Source organism: Lipotes vexillifer, unplaced genomic scaffold, assembly GCF_000442215.2.
Source record: "Lipotes vexillifer unplaced genomic scaffold, Lipotes_vexillifer_v1.1 scaffold535, whole genome shotgun sequence".
Classification (NCBI taxonomy): domain Eukaryota; kingdom Metazoa; phylum Chordata; class Mammalia; order Artiodactyla; family Lipotidae; genus Lipotes; species Lipotes vexillifer.
This window is the reverse complement of record NW_006792756.1, coordinates 1,551,872-1,571,913: the sequence shown is the minus strand read 5'-3', so window position 1 is coordinate 1,571,913 and position 20,042 is coordinate 1,551,872. Positions and strand designations below refer to the sequence as shown.

General features: G+C 35.5%; 1 protein-coding gene across 1 annotated transcript in view; it reads left to right on the top strand.

The window, feature by feature from the left end:
- The window catches only part of SLC35F5 (solute carrier family 35 member F5), a 52,480-nt gene extending 40,092 nt beyond the window's left edge, over positions 1-12,388 (top strand). The window contains exons 14-17 of the mRNA XM_007465893.1: positions 2,469-2,559; positions 5,908-6,062; positions 6,582-6,668; positions 9,819-12,388. Of these exons, the coding sequence (XP_007465955.1) occupies positions 2,469-2,559; positions 5,908-6,062; positions 6,582-6,657 (322 nt within the window). The 3' untranslated portion in view covers positions 6,658-6,668; positions 9,819-12,388. The remainder of the gene's footprint in view (positions 1-2,468; positions 2,560-5,907; positions 6,063-6,581; positions 6,669-9,818) is intronic.
- The last annotated feature ends 7,654 nt before the right edge of the window (positions 12,389-20,042 follow it).

The window sequence follows — 20,042 nt, the reverse complement described above, 5'->3', positions numbered from 1 at the left end:
TCCTCCCGGCCCAGGGCACGACCCCATGTCCCCTGCATCGGCAGGCGGACTCTCAACCACTGTGCCACCAGGGAAGCCCCAAACGTGTAGACTTTTGATTTTGAGAGAATTGCAAAGTTATTCTCTACAGAAGGAACACAATGTATATTCCCAACTGTGTATATGAGTGTTTATTGTTGACTAAACTGGACACTCAAGATCATATATTATGATCAAAGCTATGTTTATCCTTACCTGGGGTGGATTTTTCAGGACCTCAAAAAGGTTTATTTTTCAGATATACTTCTACACTCAAGCATTTAAGAGTACTTATGGTTACGACTCAAAAGCAGTAAGTTAGTCAGTAATGAAACAAACTTCATATCCCTTCAATTCTAGGTGTTGTTGGTAATTCAAATCAATTATAGGGAGCATATCTATGTATTTTATACCTTTTTAGATCATTAAAAATAGTTAAATCACAAGTCATAATCTTTGCGTGTATGATGATTTCTTTCGAGGAAGGCAAGATTATTGTATGTTTAACTATAAATAGACAACAAACTTCAGCATATATAATCAGGTGCTGAGTAGTATACTAAAGATTCAGAAGTGAAGTTGTGAATTTTTTGGAAATTAAAGATGTGTACTTGTCACTCATTGTTTATTGGAAAAGAAATTTTTTAAGTGCACTGTTAACTCCATATATTGTACTGATAGTATAGATGTGAGATTATCCACCTAGTCCTCTGTCTTAGCATTTCCTGGAGCATGTTGAATGAATAATAGATCAAATGGGGAATTCCCTGGTGGTCTGGTGGTTAGGACTCTGCGCTTCCACTGCAGGGGGCACAGGTTTGATCCCTGGTTAGGGAACTCAGATCCTGCGTGCTGTGTGCCTCGGCCAAAAAATAAATAAGTAAATTAATTAATTAAAAAAATAAATCAGATGTATTCAGCCATCAGCTAAATTGGGAAAAGCTGGTATAAGTCAAACAGGGTTTTTAATACTTCATCTCGGACTCAGTGTGATTCTACTTTGCATTGTAAATCTCTAAGAACATATACTGCATTAAAAAAAAAAAAAACAAGAGAGTTCCCTGGTGGTCCAGTGGTTAGGACTCAGCGCTTTCACTGTGGGGGCCCCGGTTTGATTCCTGGTCCTGGAACTAAGATCCCGCCTGCAAGTCTTGCAGTGTGGCCAATAAATTAATTAATTAATTAATTAAAAAATTTTTTAATTTTAAAAAAATGATATTTGATCCCTGAACCCTCTTTTCACAGATCAGCTCATGAATAGTGGACTAGCGCTTGAGTTTTCTTTACCACATCAATAAGAACTAATTGTCCAGCCTCTGGTGAATACTTCAAGTGACACTTTATCAAGAGATAGCCTCTTTTATTGTAGGACAGCATTGTTAATCCTAACATATACTGAGCTAGAATTTACTTGCCTATAATTTCCATGGGTCTGTAGTCCTAATTATATACATTATGGTTTTATCTTGGCCTATAATTCATTTTCTTCTTATATACCCAAATATTTATTCAATATAATGCTTTCCTTCATTTTTTTCCTTCAGCTATATAAAATTATATGCAATTGGTATGTCAACATTTGATTCCAACATTGATAGTTCAAGGTGAAAATAAAATGAAGAGCTTAGGGCTTCCCTGGTGGCGCAGTGGTTGAGAGTCCACCTGCTGATGCAGGGGACACGGGTTCGTGCCCCGGTCCGGGAAGATCCCACATGCCACGAAGCGGCTGGGCCCGTGAGCCATGGCCGCTGAGCCTGCGCGTCCGGAGCCTGTGCTCCGCAACGGGAGAGGCCACAACAGTGGGAGGCCCGCGTACCACCAAAAAAAAAAAAAAAAAATGAAGAGCTTAGGTTTTGGTTAGGACAATTGCTAGAAAAATGAAAAACAACAAGGAAGTATCCCTGAAAAATACTCAAGTTCTTTTTTTCCGATATTAAGCCAAATCAAAAGAGCAGCACACATCTAAAGACTACTTTAGTTTTTAATGAGGGTGAGATATTTTTGCGTTAATGACAGACCCACCTGTTGGCTTATCACTTTGTTAAAGTCTGTGTTATGAGGTATTGTCCTGAAATTTTAATATAGCTGTTTCCTTTGTTAGCTAAGTATCATTATCACAAAACTATAACAACTCTTTTGACAGTTTTATTAAAAATGTTAATAAAATATAAGCTATACATCAAAAGTTGAATAACGTTTGTAAGCAGATCTAGAAAATAGCGTAAACTCTTTTGAAATTTGTACACTTATATATTGGATTTTTAATATTTGAAGATAAACTGTAAGAATGATCTTATTAACTTTATTTTTTATTATGTCTTAGTCCATCCTGAGCTTTTATTTTTTCTCCTGATCTCTCTTGCCTATGTTGTAAGATAGATAGTTTTTGATCATTGATTTTCTTTGGTTCTTTTGATATGGAAATGTATATTTTCTTTTTTTCTTTTTAGGGGCTGCTTTCTTACCTCATCACTGATAGGCACACTTGCACTAAGCCTTACAATACCTCTGTCCATAATAGCTGACATGTGTATGCAAAAGGTAAGGCAAACTATTTATTAGATATTTTAAGTGTATTATTTAAACAGAGCTAATGAAAGGTAAGGAATGTGACTAAATTATAAAGATGACCATGAATAATACTTGATGCCTTCTCTTCCAAGCTGTTTTACTACAAAGAGATATAAAAAGTACCAAAGAAATGGGTAATGTGTTGCATTTTTTAGCCTTTCAATATTTTTCCTTAATTTCTAAATTAAGGGCAGTGTCTTTATATATAGTTCTCCAGTTTTGGAGCTGATTATGTTCCAGATGTTCTTTGGTGAGTCAGTGGTATGGCATAGGGGATATAGTTTAATCATATAAATAGTAGTGTTTTGATTTCTAAAATAGACTCCAAAGGTTTCTTAACACTATGTTAATACTCTCATAGATATGAGCGGCACAGGAATACGTCGTTTCTCAGTGATTGTTCATTTTTGTCTGGACTCACCAGGGCGGGTGCTCCTTCCCTCGTCTGTGAAGTCCTGGTCTGAATGTGAGGGTTCTTTTGATAAATGCTGGCCGTGATAACATTGCAGAAAAGAGAATTGGGGTGGAGGGTCCCTCCCAGCAGCCCAAAGGGAGAAGTTTCTTTAGTGCTTCTAGGGGTACTAGGGAGAAAAAGATGTGCCACTGGCTCACACTAAAAGATGTATAGCCTTTTATCACTCAGTTCAATATTTGTAAGCTTTCAATGCCAATATTAAGTAACAAAATGATGTGTGTGTGAGGTTTGGTTTAATATAATTTGAAGAAGAAATACTTGAAAGCCCAAAGGCTTATAATGTGTAGAAGTTAAAATCAGATTTTTATCTTTCTTTAGATCTTCATGCAGTTTTTAGGATAAAGGCAAAATACTCTCAGTGATATGTATCCTCTTTATTTAAAGAAACAATTCTGTGCTATTTAATTTTGTTTTATGTTTCAGTAAATTCTAATTTATCTGTCATGGTTAAGAATGGAAATCTTTGTAATTGAGAATTACTTATCTTACATATACCATGCATTTTCAAAAAATGTGAATATTATAAAATATATGTAACACTAAAGTCATACATTATTAAATCCTTTTATAGATTTAAATAATATCCAGGTCTTTCCATATCTCAGGGTCATAATCTTGAATATCAACCAAAATTATTCTAGTGAAACTAGGGAAGTGCTGCTTATTAGAGGATTTTGGTAGATTGCTGTGTAAATGAACTTTACCATACTGATATTTTGAAAACATCGGCTTTTTTGCAGATTTGAAAAATAAAACTTGAAGGTTAATTTTACTTTTGAATTTTTTAAAAAGAACTGTAACAGCGGATTTAATTTGATTAAATGATTATGTCATTTGTTCAAATATTTTAAGATGAAGGCAAAACACAAGGGAAAAATGTGTGTCTATATAATAGATTAGAAAAACATACCAACAGTCATTTCTTGATTGTCTTTGCATCAAGATTAGGGAATCAGTTAAATGAGTAGGCTGGGCCTTTGGTGGGAATTGAGGGCAGGAAGATACCTTCTGGTAAAAGTAGCAGGGTATGCCCCAGACCTGTAATAGAAACATGGTAGGAGAAACCTACTTTCCTGGTTTGTTTTTTTTTTTGTTCTAATATCCAAGCATATTTGTATATAGTTTCTGAAATTTTAGCATTTATCAACTTTATTTATTGAGCTTAAAATTTATATTTTTTTAACCTATTGGTATTTGGTATAATAGGGAGCATCCCTGATCGTTTTCAGGTTTATATTCAGATATATTTAGGAGTTAGACTCTTTTTGTTTACTTAGGCAGTTTTCATTGTTAATAAATGTCTTCATTTAAAAAAAATTGTCTTCATAGCTTGTTGGAAATCAAATTAAAAGTTTTTTTATTATTATTCAGCAACATATAAATAACTGCATTGTTAAAAGTGAACTTTGTCTTTAAAAGTCATCTAGAGCTTTACTTACCTTTATAAAGTTTGCTTTTTTCAGTTCTAAAAGAGCGTTTTTAGTTGAATATTCATGAAATCATTCTATCAACTATATCTGCATTTTTAACTCTCATTAGTCAGAAGTTCTTTATACTTTTTCCTTTCTTCGGTCATTTAAGTTCATCATGGTTTTTCTAGATTATTAAATATTCTGGCAAATATTCTAAGAATATGTTATACCAATACTTTGATAACAGTGTGAAGGCTTTTTAGTACTTACTGCTCGGTGTTCTTATCCTGACTCAGCCTGTGTGTGTGTACCATACAAGCAGAACGTGCATGTTAAAAGTTGTCAGTGGTTTTTCTTGTGTTATGCATTATGAGTCCCTCATGAAAGAAACCATTATTCTCACAAAACCCCTTTACTCTGACTAATGGGTGGTATGAAATGGAATAGTATATGTTTTCCACAAGAGGGAGTCTTGCCTTTGATTCTCAGCCTCATGTTTTTAATGCTTAGAGGGGGCAGGCAGTTTTTCTTCCCTATTTTAAAGATAGGAGTTACTGATTTTGTCATTATTTTGAAAGCAAACCACCAGTGTGTTGCAGCTGAGTCTCAATAGTTAATCAGTGCAGGCTCTTTTTAGCAATTGTTTTTGATCCTTAGTTGAATCTAGATGGTAAAGGAAAGAATGATTTTGTTTGTTTGTTTTGGTAACTTTATGGTGTCTCATTTTTACTTTTCTTGACGACCCTGATAAAATGATGGATTGGAGGGTCAGGCTTGGTGATCTGAGGGCTCCTCACCCCTGAAAGTATTTCTCTTTGTAATCTTTATTTTACTTAGTTATGATTTCCTTTTGAAAATTTCTGTTTCATTTGTTACTAGGTAATCAAGTTATATTTCATCAATAAAATGTTTGCAAAAGTTTTACTTGAGTTTCATCTGTTTTTAGTACTGTCTTAAGAACCATAACATAACACAACATATCATAGCAATAGCATAACCTAGTTTTTCAAAAATGGGAGTTTTTAAAAATGACTTCAGGAACTAAAGGGGAAGAATTAACTTGAGAACAGGCAGTAATCAGTAAAGAAAAAATGGGCAATGTGATGTGTAAGGCAAATGCTTAAAATTTCATAATTCTGTTTCTGATGTACTATGGCTGTACTTATTAGTGAAAAGCATGCTTTCCTTTAGGCTATTTTCCAAGCAAGAAGTATTTTTGTTGGTAATTTAAGCAAGTGGTTAATATGTTGAAGTCCTGAATTCTTATATTTAATAATAACATACTTAAAATGTTGTCAAAGATTAGTATTATTTTCTTGGTGTTTTACTTTATTCCTGCAAGTTATCATAAGTGGAAAACTTATGTTAAAGGGAAAATTGTCTTAATGGTAATTGTGGGTGTTTTGGTTTTTTTCTATCTCTTATTTTTAGGTGCAGTTTTCTTGGTTATTTTTTGCAGGCGCTATCCCTGTATTTTTTTCATTTGTTATTGTAACTCTCCTGTGCCATTATAATAATTGGGATCCTGTGATGGTGGGAATCAGAAGAATTTTTGCCTTTATATGCAGAAAACATCGAATTCAGAGGTAGGTTAAGTTCTAATACAGATTTTTAAAAAATATTGTTTACTAAGTAAATTAGGAATCATATCATGCTGGCCTAGCTTTTTAGAGATTCTATGAAGAATTTTTCAAAGATTATAATTTTATATGTACAGTGCCAGATAAAAGAATTTGTTCAGACCCTTCAGGTGATAAGATAACTTTCTTCCCAACTGCTATTTAAAAAAAAAAAAATGTTTTGATTCACAGGTACAACCAAAGTGCTTACTGCTTTGCTAAAACAAATTTAAATGTAGAAAACATTGGTTTGTTTGAAAAAAATTCGTAATAAAATATGATAACATTGCCTCCATTTTTTTTTCAATTTCTTTCTTTTTAAGAGAGAGAAACCTTTTTACATTCTACTCTAAAAAGAATTTGGGACAATTTGTTGGGGAATCTTGACCTTGTCTTAGGTCTGACCTCAAGCCTCAGCCAGTGGAGTAGATCATTTTTAAGGGTTTCTTAGGTCTAAAGCTTTCCTAACTATTGTCTTTTTTTAAGGGTTCCAGAAGACAGCGAACAGTGTGAGAGTCTCATTCCTATGCACGATGTTTCTCAGGAGGATGGAGCTAGTTAGCTGTAGTCCAGGTTTGTATGTTAGCTCACAGTAGTATTGAATAAGGTTCTTATTCTTGTATTGCTCAAATACAGAATCGATTTTCCATTATTAGTTGTTTGAGAGGCAATACAGCTTAGAGGCTAAGGGAGTCCATTTCTGGAGTCAAACTTCCTGGGTTCTAATTCCAGCTTCTCTATGTACTAGTTCTGTGACTTTATGCAAGGTTCTTAACCTCACTGTGCCTCAGCTTTCTTATCTGTAAAATGGGGTTGCAGTAGAACCTCCCTCACAAAGTTGTTAGAAGAATTAAATACTTGGTAAGTTTAAAACACATACAATATAGTACCTGAGTCAAATTAAGTGATTCCCAAGTTTTGTTTGTTTGTTTGTTTTTTGAAAAGGAAGAAGTAAAATTGTATTCAGTTGCATGATTATATTTAGAAATTCTAAGGAATTAGCAAAAAAAAGTTACTAGAATAATTGAGTTTAGCAGGATCACGTATACAGTGTCAATATAAAAAAATCTTCCTATTATTTCTATATGTAGCAATGAACAATAATTAAATGAAATTCAGAAAAATTCCATAAACAATGAACTTTTAAAAATACTTACAAGTACATTTAACAAACATTGTACAAGACTTGTAGATGGAAAACTAAAAAATATTTCAGAGAAAAATTAGAGATATGAGTAAATGGAGAGATATAATAATGTGTTCATGGGTTGAATGACTCAACCCATTAAGATGTACTATTAAAAAGCCAGTTATCCCTAAACTGATCTATAGATTGAGTGCAATCCCAGTCAATATTCTAACGAGACTTTCTTGTGGAAATTGACAAGATGGTCCTAAAATAAGGCAATTAAAAATTTTTAATCTATTTTTTAAAATTAAATTATACTTGAACTACAACACTGTTAGATCCAGGTACAAAACATTGTGATTTGCTACTTCTATACACCACAAAATAATCACAAATGATTCCAAGTTTTTTTGTGTTTTTTTTGCGGTACGCGGGCCTCTCACTGCTGTGGCCTCTCCCGTCGCGGAGCACAGGTTCCGTACGCACAGGCCCAGCGGCCACGGCTCATGGGCCCAGCCGCTCCGCGGCATGTGGGATCTTCCGGACCGGGGCATGAACCCGCGTCCCCTGCATCGGCAGACGGACTCTCAACCACTGCGCCACCAGGGAAGCCTGTGATTCCTAGTTTTAACTATTACTTATATTCATGCTAATGGTCATCATTTTACTTGATAGACTTTAGAAAAATATTGTTTTCTGAGTATAAAATTAAGAAAAAATGTAATACTTCAGTGTATATCCAGTCTCTTCTCCATGTATGTGTGTGTGTTTACCACAACTGGCACAGTATATATCCTGATTCTCTGACTATGCTTTTCACTTAACAATGTTTCGAGAACGTTTCCACATTTTTTTTTAATTTTAAGAAATAGTATCTTGTATATTTGTTACATGACAGAAAGAGTATGTGATAGTTTATGTTTCTCTTAATGAGTCCTTGAAATATATCCACTATATATCTTTGGTAGGTAGGAAAGCAATTATTTATTTAGAGCGAGAGATCACAATAAATTACTGAAATTCTGGAAATTCTGGTCCCTTTCTTCTGAGATAACTTTAGACAATTTATATTGAAATGTTTCTTGATTACACCTGGGCTTCCCCTCTTCACCTAGAACATTGAACAACTCCTGTCAACTCCTTGCACTCACACTGGCCATGAAGCTTAAGTTTATCTTCATGGTAAATTCACCTCTAACCCAAGGCTATTTGTCTTGGTTTTATGTTTTTCTTTGATTGGTCTTTTTTTGTTCTAGTTTTTCCTCTTAGGATGGTTATATATGCACATAGTTTGAAGAGTTAAAGTTCTACAGTTCTTATTATACAATGCAGCTGTCCCCTGCCCTGCACTGCCTATCCTGCTTTCATTCTTTTCCCACCCTGAGGAGTCCCTTTAAACTCTTCATTGATTTGTTTCATATTTTCCTCTCCATCTAGGTACCTTGCTTATACTTCTATTTCTTGATTTCTCAGTTTCAGGCCTCTTCAGTTGGTTTTCCCACTATGGCACGTGAGGACAGGTTACTTTCAGTTTCCCCCTCCTCTGCTCCCACTGCACTTGCCTGCCTTCCAGCCCTGTATCATTCCTACCTCCTCATCATCCCAGGATATTTATCCTGTGATTTTGAAAGATGTGTAATCAGTGTTTACATTGTTATGCCTATATAAATGTTACTTTTACCTGAGCCATGTAGGATTGTGCCTGGCATTTCCCCAGTCCAGAGACCCTCTGTTACTACCCTTTTTGGAGAATAAACCTCAGATCTTCTCCTGGGATAGAGAAGAGGCACTTGACCAGCTGTGAAATGTGAGGGGCGGGCATCTGAGTGTCTAACTGCTTTTTCTATAAACTTTGTACCAACCTGCCTATTTTTGGTTGTTTCTTCACCCCTCCTTACAGAGGCATCTGGTTGTATTTCTTCATTGCTAGCTAAGAGTTGGCTGCTCTTTTCTTATCTCTGTTCTTCTCTATGTCCATGTGGTTTATATTTAAAAAAAAAAATCCCTTTATTATCTTTTTACTGAGGTTTTGGAGACAGAGTAGAACTAAGTATGTATATTTTGCTCTTTTAAAATTGTTTTAATTTTTAAAATTAAAAAAATGCAAATAGTTATTCTTTAAAGCTTTTTAATGCCATAATTTATGCATTTTCCCTCCCTAGTATGCTGTGCATTATTCCCATACTCACACTCATACCCACCCTCACCCAGATATTTTTGGAAGTGAGAGCTGGATAAAGAGGAGATAGTGAAGACTGAAGAAGATGGACTACAATAGAGTAGAATAAAGTAGGGCAGGTTGGGCAGCAGTCTTTGTCTTGACAGGGGTAATGGTGGAATGTACCGTGAATAAAACTGTTATTATGTGATCTTAAGGTAGTATTGGATGTCAGCCTTTGACATTGCTGTAGAACTCACTTTCATGAGTTCTTAGAACTCACCTCAAGTTCTGGTTTCCAGCTATTAAGTATATAGGCTGTGTTTGATATATATTTCAATGGTAAGATAATTTTCTTTTTAAAATATAAACTATAGAAATTAAAGCTATGACAGTTGTAATCTAATGATGATCCTGTGTTTGTTTTTATTTTTAGCTTGATAATGGAACAATATACGGTGAAGAGACAATCTCTGCCAAGTTTTTGTAGAAAAATGTTTCAGTGCCTAGTCTGAAAAATAACAGTTTCAGTTCTTTGGAACTCTAAAACATATTTTCCTCTTGTCTGTTTTCTTCATTTTCATTATGAAGTACTTTGCTATGTAGCTGTGTACATATCACTACAGTTATAGGAAGTTTCAGTCTACAGTCCATCTAAAGGACCAACCTGCCTTACACATCTCAAGGAATTCAGCTGATGAAATAATTTGAACTAATCAAGGGATAAAATTTTAATGTTCTGGAGACTTTATTTTCACATATTATTTGTTAAATGCTGGACTATATTATGAAAATGTTTTCAAGAAGTCATTTTAAGTATATAGACTGGTGTTTCTTACAGGTAAAATGCTAAAATAAGCTGCCTATAATAGGTACGGATTATATTTTTGAGTTTTGTAGAATATTACAAATTAACAACACGAAAAATGTTTAATTTATGCAGCAAATATATTCACAAAATTTGGTAGGACTTTAGAAAGAATCGATATTTGAGAAAAGATCTGGTTCACTTACACTACATATACTGTATTATCCTTTCATAGCATTAGGTGCCTTCTACTTTAAATCTGTGACAAACCATGACAAATTTTTAAAGGAGAAGTAGTATTGTAAAATGAAGAATTATGTACTTCTAAAGACTGTATTGCTGTAAGTTTAATTGATAAAGCTCTGCTTATTTAGAGTTTTGAAGAAATATCCTGTCTTCAATTAAACATTTTCATAATGGAATGATGTAAATTGAAGTGATAAAGAGTATTATTAAAATAAAATGTTTATATATATGTGTGTGTATTATAGATCTATCAATTGGTTTCTGATTTTTTTCACATATAAATGTGCCAAATTATTCTAGAACTGGATGCCTCTTTAAATAATTTTAGTTTTCCTAAATAAATTTTTATGGTTAAAAACCAAAGAAGGAAGGCAAGAAGAAATTCTACTTTAAAAATTACATTTGAAGATTTCCTCTACCAAGTTTAAATTAAATATAAATACTCCTGATTTTAACTTTTTAACTTAGGTTCTTATATGTCCTTATTGTGCAGCAGCTCCTGGACTGTACTCACTGTAGCCCTCAGAGGATGAATGTATGTCTCAGGATTCATCCAGGCTTTTGATTAATCAGAATGTATTTCCTTCTCAAGTTTTGTGAGATTAGTTCCTTTCTCTTCAAAATTTCTTAACACATCTGATTTTTTAAAATTCCCTTTGCAATATTTAGCTTCACTTCGTCTTATTCACGTTCTTAAAATTGCTTCGATGTTACCGTAAGTCTAAAGTGAAGTTCAGCTATCTTTCTGCTTGTCCTGAGATTTTATATTATATTAATTTAAAAGATTGTTGATAACATTAAATTTTAAAAATAGACGTTATCCTATTTGGTGCCGCCAATAAATCTTAAACCGAAAAGAATCCTGATTTTGTGAGCTTGGCACAGGTTAAAGGCATGTAAAGAATGTGGACTTCGAAGAAATTTTCTCTTGAAAAGAACTAATGAAGTACATTTCAGTTACTCAAAGACTAAGTTTGGTTGACGTTCCCTATCTGCATACCCCTCTACTTCATGTTTTTGCTGTTTTGACCGTTCGCCAGTACCTTTCCTCAGTTTACGGGATGAAATAGTTGAAACAGTGTCAGTGAAATTCAAGCTTTAAATTTTTCTGTAAATATGGTAGGAAAAGAGATTGAACTTAGAATTTTTTGGTTGTCCATGTGCTCTATGTTCACATGTCATACAGATCATGTGTTGTCACTCAGGATTCCAGAAGTAGTAAGCCTTGTTAACATACTGGATAAATCTTGAGGAGGTCTTCCACTAGGCTATGCTTTTTGTCAAAGAACCTCTTTAGAAGGAAGCAAAATTACATTGGTTAGCTGAAAGTAGGGATTACTGCTGCTTTGCCAACTTACCTATTGTTTTTCCTCCCAGGTTATATTTATCTAAATGATTTTGGTATTTGAATACTGTAGCCACGGCAAGTGAGCATTTGAAGACTTCCTTTCTGCACCTTGTAGTTAAGGGTTCACCTTCTCAGAAAATTAAGTTATGGTAGATTACTTTCATTCTGTGATTACCCAGAAGTCTAAGTATCAGAGCCCTAGAGTCACAGCAACCACACTGCAGGCCTTTGGAAATGTTGGGAGAGGTTACATTCAAGTAACTGCTAATGTCCTTCATCTCTGTTGCAACGGTGTTGGCCTATGATTATATTTTTCTGAATCTAAAGACCCAAATAGGGATTTCTAATACCTTGTTTCAGTCTTCTACTTTTCTTCCCATACATAATTTAAATTCCATTATTGTATAACGTTTCAAATTATGACCTTGATGAAAGGGAGTCTGCTGTTTTGTCAGAAACACTTTCGGTTAGATGAACATCAGAATCTCTACTAAAACAAAACTGAAAAATGAGGCAGCCTTAAAAGTGCTTAGATGAACGCTTTTTGAAGCTCAGAAAAGCCATTAGATATACGTAAGACATTGCGTTAAATAAATTTTGATTTTTAAAAAGTTGATATATTGACTTCTGTCAGCCTGACTTAATTAATTCCTTAAATTAAACTGATTTTCCCACTGGCAGCCAACGAATAAAATTAATTGTTTCTATAGAAGTGAGCTCACAAGGTTAAATGAATGTTCTCAAAGGTATACAGTCTTATTTCAGGAAGAATGCTCATGCCCGCTTCACAATGAATCATGCAGAACCAATTTGGGGTTGCAAGGTGTGACTTCTCTGGAAGCCAAGGCTTTTCATAAGGCAGTTTGGTAAGATCTGTAGCACTAATCCTCAGTGTGCTGGTTGAAGAAACAAAATATCTCTAAAGAAAGATAAAGTAAGAAGTAATTTAAAAATATATTTCCCAGAATCATATCAGCAAATAAATGAAATGTCATTTTAAGCAATTCTAGTTGTTAGAATCCTGCCTCATTTCTCCCTACTTTCCTTTTGAAATATACTCTATTACTAAATAATATTATAGGAAGAATTCAAAGAATTAAGAGATGACTGTTACCTCTGACATCTGCAGATTTAACTCTTATAGCTAACATAATTGTGTGCTGATTTTGCTTCTTCAATGGTGACAGAACATATATGAGATTCTCAGTCTACAGAATTTGAAGGTAGGGTTCTATTTTATTACGTCATGTACCAAAAATTCCATTTGGCTAAATTGAGGTACATTTTTTTACACAGACTTGCAATTTTTAGATGCCCCACATTTCCTTTTTTATACTATCAGCCTCATCCATCTGTAGAAAAATTAATAGTACAGTATTTCATAGCCTGAGCTCTATATATGTACATAGGAAACTTCCCTTTAAATATTAAGAGCCTTCAAAAAACTGGGGACAGAAAAGGAGTTCATTATAAATTCAAAGCAAATAATGACCATTGGGAATTTATTGTTATATTAACATGAAGCTTTTTTGTTTTGCCATTAGGCATCAAGATGACATGATAATTGAAATCTTTATTTTAACTTTAACTCTTATTATAATGATTACCTTATTTTCATTCTGATTTTTTGGTTTTCTAAAAAAAATTGTGTTTTATATATCTTAGGAACTAAGCATCATTTTTAATGTCATTGCATTTAAAAAACAAGACTTTCCTATAAAATTTCCTATATGATAACTATACATACTAGAATGGCAACTAATGAAATCATTGACAAAAATTTAAGGAAAAATTACATATGAAAAGGAATTAGTATTCTCTGGTTAGGCATACTTGCCGAAATGCTAAAGTGAAATGGCAAAATATCCAATGAGAACATTTTGAATTTTTGGTAACATGAATTATTATATTTTTCATTGGGGGTTTGGAGTGGAGGAGCACTCAGATGAAGACAGCATTTCCTTCATGATATTTTAAAGTTGGAGAAGAAAACCTTCCAAATGGAAATTTTTAACAAGGTACTTCATTAAATTCTTAGTTTTTAATTTAATTTTACATGGGGTTTCTTTCTTAAGAGCTACTTTTATTAACTTTAACTTAGATCCTTGTATGCTATACATTCAGTATATCCCTACTTGGTTTTCCCATACCTAGTTTTAATTATGGCAAGTAATACTAAAGTCAGTCAGGCAAGGGTATTTGTCAAATTCAGTGGATCTTTATAAGGCAGGCAGATTTTTGTTTCGTCTTATTTATTTGGGACATAAGGTGAAAACAGTTCTTCAGAATCTTACTGGCAATATTTGTTTATTCAGAATAGCTCTCACTTTTTTTTTTCTTATGAAAAAATTCAATGTCAAGCAGTTAGACCGTAACATCTAAAGCAAAATTTTGTTGAAGGCCATCCCTGTCATAATATTCAGGGATAAGGGGTAATACACTAAGTTCTTCTGACCTCTGCAGTAGCTCAGTGTAGAATTATATGTATTTTAATACGCATGCTCCAGGTAAGGCTTCCAAGAGGCAACATGCTAAAGAGCAGTGGCTCTCAAACTTGAGGGCCCACCAGCATCACTTGGAGGGCTTGCTGGGCCCACCGCAGAGTTTCTCATTCAGAAGGGCTCGGCAAGGCCTGTGAATCTGCATTCCTAACAAGTTTCCAGGTAATGCCCCTGCTGCTGGTTCTAGGACCGCACTTTGTGAATCATTACCCTCAGGAAAGAGCAGTGACTTTGAAGTTGGAATTCTCCTGTTCTCCATTAGTGGATTTACTGGGGGGCAGGTATTTAATTCAGGTAGGCCTACATTTCCTTAGCTGTAAAATGGAGGTTAATGCTACCTACCTGGGACTGTGAGAATTGAGGTAGTAAAGTTGGAAGTGCCCAGTCCTACGTGCCTGGGGGGCTTGATAAATGCTGATTCCCTTGTTCCATCCTCCCCTTCCTATTCTCAAATGGAAAAGGAGGAACTAAACGCCTTCTAAGTTCCTGTCACCTCTCAAATTCTGTGATTCTAAAAGTTCTCTAGTTCAAAAGAGAATGCCAAACACTGTATGTGTGTTTGGTGCTTTACAGAGAGTGGTGTGGTGGTAACAGTGAGATTGCGTAGACTATAGTTTCGTTTCTGCTTTCATTACAGCTTAGCATCCAGACTCTGTAAAAAAGTTTTCAGTCAGATTTTAAAGCAGCATTGAAGAAATTATATTTGAATTCATGACAGTTTCTGGAGGCTGAGTATATCAGATAAATCGGCATGCTTTTCTAAACAACTGGCCTTATTAGAGTCTCCACTATGTTGCCTCCTATAATGCATGCTCAAATATGTAGTTTTCATTACCTGCTTGATTTTCAGACAGCATTAAATAAGCTGCAAAACAAATCCAAGCTAAAATTGTGAGCATATAATTTTTTAAATTTTTATTTATTTATTGGCTGCGTTGGGTCTTTGTTGCTGCGTGCGGGCTTTCTCTAGTTGCGGTGAGTGGGGGCTACTCTTCGTTGTGGTGCACGGGCTTCTCGTGGTGGCTTCTTGTTGTGGACCATGGGCTCTAGGCACACGGGCTTCAGTAGTTGTGGCACTCTAGCTCAGTAGTTGTGGCTCGCAGGCTCTAGAGTGCAGGCTCAGTAGTTGTGGCGCACAGGCTTAGTTGCTCCACAGCATGTGGGATCTTCCCAGACCAGGGCTCGAACCCTTGTCCCCTGCACTGGCAGGAGGATTCTTAACCACTGTGCCAGCAGGGAAGCCCGTGAGCATATAATTTTTATAGCATGAAATTATTCAGTGTTTTATTTAAAAATAGTCACTAGTGTATTCACTGTTGTGAATTTATAATCTAAAAAATTGGGGATGCTAAAAGTACTGGGCTAAAATACTATTAGATTTTTTTCGTTTAACTCCATCTTGTTAAAATAATCACAACCAGGGTCCTTTTTCTTTACCCTGTCATCTAAATCTATACAGTATGAATGCTAACGCACATATATGGATTCTAAGAAAACGGTACTGAAGAACCTAGTGGCAGGGCAGGAATCAAGACGCAGACATAGAGAACAGAGACTTGACACTGGTGGGGAGGGGGAAGGTGGGACAAAGAGAGTGGCATGGACATATATACACTACCAAACGTAAAATAGATAACTAGTGGGAAGCAGCCGCATAGCACAGGGAGATCAGCTCGGTGCTCTGTGACCACCTAGAGGGGTGGGATAGGGAGGGTGAGAGGGAGGCCAAGAGGGAGGGGATATGGGGATATATGTATACGTATAGCTGATTCACTTTGTTGTACAGCAGAAACTAACATACCATTGTAAAGCAATTATACTCCAATAAAGATATTAAAAAAATAAATCTATACAGTAAATTTGGGGATAAGTACATACAACAAAAAGCATATGCAGCAAAGTGATTGGGGTTTGGCGACATATGTGGAACTTGAATAAAGCATTTGCAGCCATCCAGGATGATCTCCTTAAACTACTGACTGCTGGGGGCCTGCAGGATGAGCACTGGAAACAAGGGTGGGAGAGCTTTCACCACACACTGGAGGCTCTGACTGCATTTGAAATACCTATTTTTAAAAACCTGAGCAGAAGGAGGCTAGAAAGAATGCAGACAGGACATTGAAAATGCTAATTCCCTTTGTTAGTATAACATGAAATACCTGATAGTGGCCAAAAAAAAAAAAGTCAATGCCAGGATACAATGTAGGGTAAAGTTCAAGTAGTATAATCTGAAGTGGGTCTTAATATTCAGATTTGTGTTAGAGGTTAGGCAGCAATATTTTTGTGGGACCAGGTATATATATTTATTTTGCCTTTCTTTATAGTCATACTGGTAAATTCTTGGGAAGGTTTGTTTTGCGTCCAAGATATTTTCTCTACAGTTGACCCTTGAACAACACAGGGGTTAATCTGAGTATAATTTATAGTCGACCCTCCATCTCCATGGTTCCTCCATATCCGTATATTCAACCACAGACTTTTATAGTCCTGTAATATTTACAATATCTGCATATTAGTGGACCTGTGCAGTTCAATCTGAACAGCTGTTCAAAGGTCAACTGTACTAAAATTTTATAGTATATTCTTAATCCCCTTTGGCTAGTAAATTAAAGCTGAAATTATCAAGTGTCAACATACTGTGATTTGTATTTTAACATAAGACAAGAGTGCATCATTCTGATCAAGTTGCAACATTTTAATTTTATCTGATGGGTCTGTATTGAGTAATCAGTAGCTAAGTGCAAATACTCCCATCCCTGTAGTAGATATTTTATATAAAAGTCACCTTAATTGCTAGACCCAGAGGGCCAGAGGTGATGAAAGAGTACTTTAGAAAGATGAAATGTTAAATAAATAAATTAAGGAAACAATCTGAGATTTGCCTAAGTGTAATTTAATGCAGATTTTTACCTCAGATTTGTTTTTAAACTTGATAATTTTATTCTTCCATCTGTTTAATAAAATGAATATTTTCCGATTTTCAGAACCTGGCATATTTAAATTTTAAACACAATTATAAAATTAATTCTAATTACTACTTATGGTACAAATTCTATTCTGATTTGGGGCCAGAACTATCCCAGTTTTGGAGGCAATTTGAAACTGCTTTTTTTTTTTTTTTTTTGCTGTATGCGGGCCTCTCACTGTTGTGGCCTCTCCCGTTGCGGAGCACAGGCTCAGGACGCACAGGCTCAGCGGCCATGGCTCACGGGCCTAGCTGCTCCGCGACATGTGGGATCCTCCCAGACCGGGGCACGAACCCGTGTCCCCTGCATCGGCAGGCGGACTCTCAACCACTGCACTACCAGGGAAGCCCCAAACTGCTTATTTTTATACGATATGATTTGGGAAAGATTATTTTATAGACTATAAATAACCTAATGTAAAGTATGTATGATTTATTTTAATGCATTTGTGTAAAACCATATGTATATTCTACTTATAGTATATACTTCTATTTCAGTAAAAATACATGAAAAATTCAGATCTGTCCTTGTCCAAACAAGTATTTGGTGGTTCTTTTCTTTCCGGCCACACCGCGCAGCATGCGGGATCTTAGTTCCCTGACTAGGGGTCAGACCCGCGCCCCCTGCGATGGAAGTGCTGAGTCTTAACCACTGGACCGCCAGGGAAGTCCCAACAAGTATTTGATTTCTAAAGTTTCCTTTTATTCAAACATTTGCACTCATTCTTTCATGCCTGAGTCTCCAAGATGTATCTCAGGTATTTGATAAAGCAGATCTTCCTGTAGAACAACGAGAAGAGCAGAGCCACGCACACTATGCAGCCGGAGACGAGGACGACAAAGAAGGGCCCTGCTTTTCCTTTTCTTCCTGCCGGTGACTCCCATTGCAGGGCGTAACTGGGAGCTTGGGACTTGGAGCCTCCGGATGTCAACTCTTCCGAGCTAGAGAGCAGAGGTCAAGCAGGCCCAGAGCTGGCATAGGCACTAAGTAGCTGACTTGCGTTTGGAGGCCCGATTGTGTGGAAAACACGTATCTTTAAACAGCAGAATCACAGTATGTGAAGATGTCACAGTACAAGAAATACTCTGAAGCCAGGATTGGTTTTGTCCATCTCAGGTCCACTCCAGAAAGAGGATTTGGGGGAAAATGCCTGCCCTGGACTTCTATTATCATTCTCAGCCCTCCTCCTCTACTTCCCACCGCCATCCTTTCCCTTTTCCTCTGCTCCTCAAAAATGTGGCTGCTTTAAAGCCAAACATAAAAATAGAACATGAAAAATATTTTTTAGTGACTGAGAGGATGAGAGCTAAAGCATTCAGGATAGTGTATTCACGGAAGTGTTGAAAAAGAGGAACTAAGAACAATAATTTCTTAATATCTTGGAAGACTCATGAAGGACTGAAAATAGAATCTTAAGGAGATAGTGTTCTCAAAACTTTGCTCTAATTATTTAAAACTCTTCATCTTAATTATTTTGAAAAGTCATTAAGCATTTGTCAATTCTAACCATTAGAGATAAAATTTTAAACTGGTTCATTAATCATAGGATCATCATTTTACAGTTGGAAGGGTCTCTAGAGAGTTTCTAGTGACAGAATTAGGATGGCCATGTGTCCCAGTTTGTGGAGGACAGTCCCAGTTTACATCTTGTTGTCCTCGTATAATCATTAATAGTGCTCCAATAAAGAATGTAATTTATATTCATTCAATTCTATGGCCACCCTTACGTACTCCAAGTTTCCTGACAACTAGACTGCTGACAAATTTCACATTCTTTGATTCCCAATCTAGTGTTTTTTACTTTAGACCTGTGTGCTTGCATAAAGGAAGCCATATGAGCCAACAATCTTGGGTCTTTTGATCAGGATGTTAACTCCTACCTTGAATCAGTTTTCCTCCTGGAGTAGAATACTAGGATACTTCACAGAGGTAAGTGAAGAGCCAGCTTATCCGATTTGCTCTGTTGGCCCAAATTTTCCTTCCTGGGGCTATAAACCAGTTATTATTATTAAGAAACAAATTAACAAGCAAATTTTTGTTTTTCAGGTTTATTGAGGTATAATTGACAAAATAAGTTGTAATATGTAATATGATGATTTGATACACGTATACATTATGAAAGGATTTCCACTATAAATTTAATTAACACATCCATCACCTCACATACTTACTTTATTTATTTTTTGGTCAAAAAGCTTAAGATCTACTCTCAGCAAATTTCAGTTATACCATATTCTCAACTATAGTCACCATGCTATACATTAGATCCTTAGAACTTTGCTCACTTTATACCTGAAAGTTTGTGCCCTTTTACCAACCACTCCTCATCTCCCCCAACCCCCAGCCCATGGCAACTACTGTTCTACTCTCTGTTTCTAGAAGTTTGACTTTTTCCTTTTTAGATTCCACATGTAAGTGGTACCATGCAGTACGTCTTATTTCACTTAGCATAATGCCTTCCAAGTTCATCCATGTTGCAAAGGGCAGGATTTCCTTCTTCTTAAAGTCTGAATAATATTATATATTATAAATGTATATTATATATATATTATATTATATTATATATATCATATATGTATGATCTTCTTTATCCATTTGTATGTCAGCAGACTTTTAGGTTTACCTTGGCTATTGTGAATAATGCTGCAATGAACATGGGAGTACAGATATCGATTTGAGATAGTGATTTTGTTTTCTTAGGATATATAGCCGGAAGTGGGATTGTTGGACTATATGGTAGCTTTGTTTTTTAATTTACTGGGGAACCTGTTTACTATTTTCCATAGTGGCT